Source organism: Cebus imitator, unplaced genomic scaffold, assembly GCF_001604975.1.
Source record: "Cebus imitator isolate Cc_AM_T3 unplaced genomic scaffold, Cebus_imitator-1.0 Scaffold83, whole genome shotgun sequence".
NCBI lineage: Eukaryota > Metazoa > Chordata > Mammalia > Primates > Cebidae > Cebus > Cebus imitator.
This window is the reverse complement of record NW_016107398.1, coordinates 2,874,679-2,879,605: the sequence shown is the minus strand read 5'-3', so window position 1 is coordinate 2,879,605 and position 4,927 is coordinate 2,874,679. Positions and strand designations below refer to the sequence as shown.

The following is a 4,927-nucleotide window of genomic DNA, read 5'->3' as shown; positions in this document are numbered from 1 at the left end:
CAATGAAGAATAACTGAGGGAAGGTGACACCCAGTCAGGAGTTTGAGAGATGAACAGATTAGTTCTATGAGGTAGGGGTCACTGGTGGAGAAAAAGGACAGTCCAAGCTTGCAGGATGGCATCCATAAGAAAGCATGACGATACAAAATGATCAATCAGAGAGTGCCACTTCACTCAGCCATGTTTAAACAATCATGTTAACCTGTAAAACCACCATTTGCTACCAAAAAGTGATGCAACATCAGATTCTTATGTCCATCCCCAGACCACCCCCCGCAACCCGCCAGCTACCTACCCCCATAACGGAACTTCTCACATCACGGCTCCCAACCCTGAAGCCTGTATCAGACATGGGGGAGGTTTGTGTGTGTGAATTAGGTAAGGTTAACATTATTCAATTTTAGTAGTAAAATGTCTTAATTCTCCAGTGGTGCCCAGTGTTTAGAGGAAGGCTGTTTTAGTCATTTTTGCGTTGGAATATGGGAGAAAGGCATCTGATGAGGTCTGAGTGTAGGGAGTACACCGGGATCTGCAGCAACAGGCTCTCGTTGTCAAATGTAGTCCACAGTGTTGTCTAAACTCCTCCCAAGCCTTCACAAAGAAGCAGAGCCCTATAGCCCTGAGGTGGGATACATATGTCAAAAGCCCAGAAGCCAAGTAACACAGATATCATTTTATTTAGCAAATGATGGGCAGAAATCCAGGGGTTAGTTGAGCTGCATGGGGAAACGATTACAAAAGAGAGTCAATGAGGCCGTTTCAAACTTTCTACTTTTTCCTTCAAGAACAATTTCACTCCAGCTCTGACCCAAGAAAACACATTTGGCCCAAGCATAATCTCCCAAGTTAATGCAACCTACTCTCCTTAGAAACCAGGCTATCAAACCACCTGTTACTACCATAGCATGGCTTTTGGAGAGGGAGGGGGTCATTCTCATTCTCTTTTTCCTCTCTCCATCCTTCCCCAAATGACTCATCGAAATTCTGCTTCCAACACATACAGTGTTCCTCCTGAGACGATTTCTAGGTAATACTGTTTTCTCTGTCTTGTTGCATTTTCTGCCATGTTTGTTCTAGCCCAGTGATGTGTCAATGCAATTATTGATTGGCAGCTGCCCCAGGGGCCTTTTCATCCAGCTTTAACCAGTTCCAAAGGATGTGACTGCCCTCCTCTTGGGCATTTGAGAGCCATTATATTAGAACTACAGAGAGAGAGAGAGAGAAAGAGAGAGAGAGAACCAAAATTCTGCAAATGACCACCCCAAAATATTGCTCTGTTACTAAAACTGGGAACTTTTGTGCCCATGGTAGATGAGGTTTGAGCAACCAAAGGCGAAAGTTGTGAGTGATGGAGTAAATAGATTAATACTTTCTGTCATCTCCCTAAGCATCCGGAGGATGTGTATTTACCAGGGTCCCAGCAGGAAACAGGTAGCACTCAAAGTGTATGATTAGATAAAGTTTTATAAAGAGAATATATACAAGTGTAAGGGTAGGGTTGAGGGAAACCAAGGGAGGATAGTGAAACGCTCCTATGCTATCACCAGCAAAGACTGTTACCATCTCTATGGCCTCCAGGCCTAAGAGGCAAGAGGATGGAGAGGTTACAGGAACCTGGAGAAGTTCACCTAACAGGAGTTGTGGCATTTGGTTGGGGAAAGCAGTCATTGTCAAATCATGACATGGCAAGGAAGAAGCAACCTCTCTCTCTTCCCTCCTTCTAATCTTTTGCTGGTGGTGCTCACTGGCAAATCTCAATCAGAAACCCAGAAGATGAGCAGCCTAACTGATGCAGTCCATAGAGGTCAACCTCTTGGGGCACAGAACAGGATACAGAATAGATCTGAATCAAGCAAAAGCAGAAGAGTAAGTGCAACATCTACCACAGTCAATGATCACCATATTTTTTAAATAGCTGGATCTGCTCACATTATGTTAAACACAGTGTGTACACTGAGCCTAACAACGATGGCTAGCAACTTACAACAGGATATCGGGTGTATAGCATGACTAAAACCATCTCTCATGTCTATATATGTTGCAGATGCATTCCATAAAATTTCTGAATTCATCTCTTAAGAAAAACGATGGTTTTACACAAGTTCCTGAAAAGATTCATAACTACATGAAAAACATGACAGTATGCTCACTAAAGGCTATAATTAATTTTGGACAACTTATAGACTTTGAAATGCCTTGTTGAAATGCCAACATTTCTGACATTTTCTGAAAGAAATTTGCCCAACAGGCAAGACAGAGGATTTTATTGTGGACTAATAGCTACTCATACAGTATGATTCACCACAACATCTGGAAAGTGTCTCCTCACTGGGCCGTGAGGTGGGACATCAAATCATTAGAAATTCCTTTTTATGGGCTCTCTGCGCCTCCTGTTCGCCGGAAAGCCGCATCTAGTCTCCCATCGCCAGCCACATCCCTGAGACACCATGGGGAAGGTGAAGGTCGGAGTTAACGGATTTGGTCGTATTGGGCGCCTGGTCACCAGGGCTGCTTTTAACTCTGGTAAAGTGGATATTGTCACCATCAGTGATCCCTTCATTGACCTCAACTACATGGTCTACATGTTCCAGTATGATTCCACCCACGGCAAATTCCATGGCACTGTCAAGGCTGAGAACGGGAAGCTTGTTATCAATGGCAATCCCATCACCATCTTCCAGGAGCGAGATCCTTCCAAAATCAAGTGGGGTGATGCTGGTGCTGAGTACGTGGTGGAGTCCACTGGCGTCTTCACCACCATGGAGAAGGCTGGGGCTCACTTGCAGGGGGGAGCCAAAAGGGTCATCATATCTGCCCCTTCTGCTGATGCCCCCATGTTCGTGATGGGCGTGAACCATGAGAAGTATGACAACAGCCTCAAGATCGTCAGCAATGCCTCCTGCACTACCAACTGCTTAGCGCCCCTGGCCAAGGTCATCCATGACAACTTTGGTATCGTGGAAGGACTCATGACCACTGTCCACGCCATCACTGCCACCCAGAAGACCGTGGATGGACCCTCCGGGAAACTGTGGCGTGATGGCCGTGGGGCTCTCCAGAACATCATCCCTTCCTCTACTGGAGCTGCCAAGGCCGTGGGCAAGGTCATCCCTGAGCTGAACGGGAAGCTCACTGGCATGGCCTTCCGTGTCCCCACTGCCAACGTGTCAGTGGTGGCCCTGACCTGCCATCTGGAAAAACCTGCCAAATACGATGACATCAAGAAGGTGGTGAAGCAGGCGTCGGAGGGCCCCCTCAAGGGCATCCTGGGATACACTGAGCACCAGGTGGTGTCCTCTGACTTCAACAGCGACACCCATTCTTCCACCTTTGATGCTGGGGCTGGCATTGCCCTCAACGACCACTTTGTCAAGCTCATTTCCTGGTATGACAATGAATTTGGCTACAGCAACAGGGTGGTGGACCCCATGTCCCACATGGCCTCCAAGGAGTAAGACCCCTGGACCACCAGCCCCAGCGAGAGCACGAGAGGAAGAGAGGCCCTCACTGCTGGGGAGTCCCTGCCACAGAGTCCCCCACCACACTGAATTGCCCCTCCTCACAGTTTCCATGCAGACCCCTTGAAGAGGGAGGGGCCTAGGGACCCCCACCTTGTCGTGTACCATCAATAAAGCCCCCTGTGCTCAAAAAAAAAAAAAAAAAAGAAATTCCTTTTTATGGCTTAGTTGTTTTGTTGTTTTATTTTTGTAAAATGTAAATGCCCTGAGCATTAAAACATCATTCATTTATTCACTTAATTCTTTCTTCTTGAAACATTTATTGCTACTATCTGTTAGACTTGGAGTAAAACCATGAGTGAGACAGTCTTTGTCCTCAAGGTGATCAGAGTCTAATGGAGATTGGACAATGCAGTCAGGGATTCCAGAATTGGTTAATACATGCTATGGTAGAGGCATGCACGAGATTCTATGGGGAGAATATCTAACTCTTTCATGGTGGATGGAGAAAGGGAAGGAGGGTGATGAGAATAAAGAAAGACTCTTCACAGCTGACATAATGCCTAAACTGAAGATAAGTGGAAGTGCACCAGGTAGATTAAGTACAGATAGTGTAGAAAGGAGACTGCAAGAAAAATAGACCCTGCCTCGTTTGACCCCAAAGGATAGGAAGCTAGAACAAGAATCTAAATTGAATAAGGAAGGGACTTGAATGTTGTTCTAAGGAATCAATGAAAGGTTAAGTAGAGGAGAGGCCCTCTAATATCTCATCTACAGAAAAATAATCTTGAGGCAATGCAAGGGATTGGACGAAGGAGGCAAAACTAGAAAATGAGTCAGTTAAGAAGGTCTTGCAATGATTTTAGCACCGGCGAAAAAGTGTAAACTAATGAGTGAGAGGAGAGAGGATAGAGAGATTCCAAAAAGTATTTAGGAGGTGCTGAGCATGGCTATTTAATCAATTCACTGTAACCAGGAAACTAGAAGAGGGTATGAATAATTAAAGAAGAAAGATGACTATGATGCCTATGTTTTTGTCTTGGGTGATTGCGTAGAGAAGATAGCATTGAATAAGATGAGGCATACAGATGGAGGGGCATGTTCACAAAGGAAAATGGTTACGTTTTATCTCACACATCTTGAGAAAAAGTATGGAAGAGAAGTCTGATAGATGCAAATATGAGTGGTAACTAAAGCAGTGGGCCAAGAAGAGCCCTCTCAGAAACTATGCGGGTCAAGCAGAGAAGAGGTTGGAAGTCTGGTCTTTTAGGAAGCACCCATATTTGAGGGTCATATTAAGAAAGAGCATATAGATGAGAGTCAGAGATTTTTAATGAAGCAGTGGTCTACAATAGCATGAGCTACATAGAGCACACTAATCAAGATACATTTGGCTGCAAGTAACAGAATAAAAATGGCTTCAGTCATTATAAATGACTTATCAAGTAGTCTGACGTAGGTGGTTTCTT

At 45.0% G+C, this 4,927-nt stretch overlaps 1 protein-coding gene across 1 annotated transcript; it reads left to right on the top strand.

The window, feature by feature from the left end:
* Window positions 1-2,368: 2,368 nt before the first annotated feature.
* Window positions 2,369-3,648, top strand: LOC108308212 (glyceraldehyde-3-phosphate dehydrogenase-like). The gene has a single exon (XM_037740431.1). The coding sequence runs from the start codon at window positions 2,448-2,450 to the stop codon at window positions 3,453-3,455; it is 1,008 nt and encodes a 335-aa protein (XP_037596359.1). The 5' UTR covers window positions 2,369-2,447; the 3' UTR covers window positions 3,456-3,648.
* Window positions 3,649-4,927: the final 1,279 nt, after the last annotated feature.

Excerpts from the sequence above, each read along its gene's own strand:
- LOC108308212 (XM_037740431.1), top strand. The coding sequence starts at position 2,448 with ATGGGGAAGGTGAAGGTCGGAGTTAACGGATTTGGTCGTATTGGGCGC.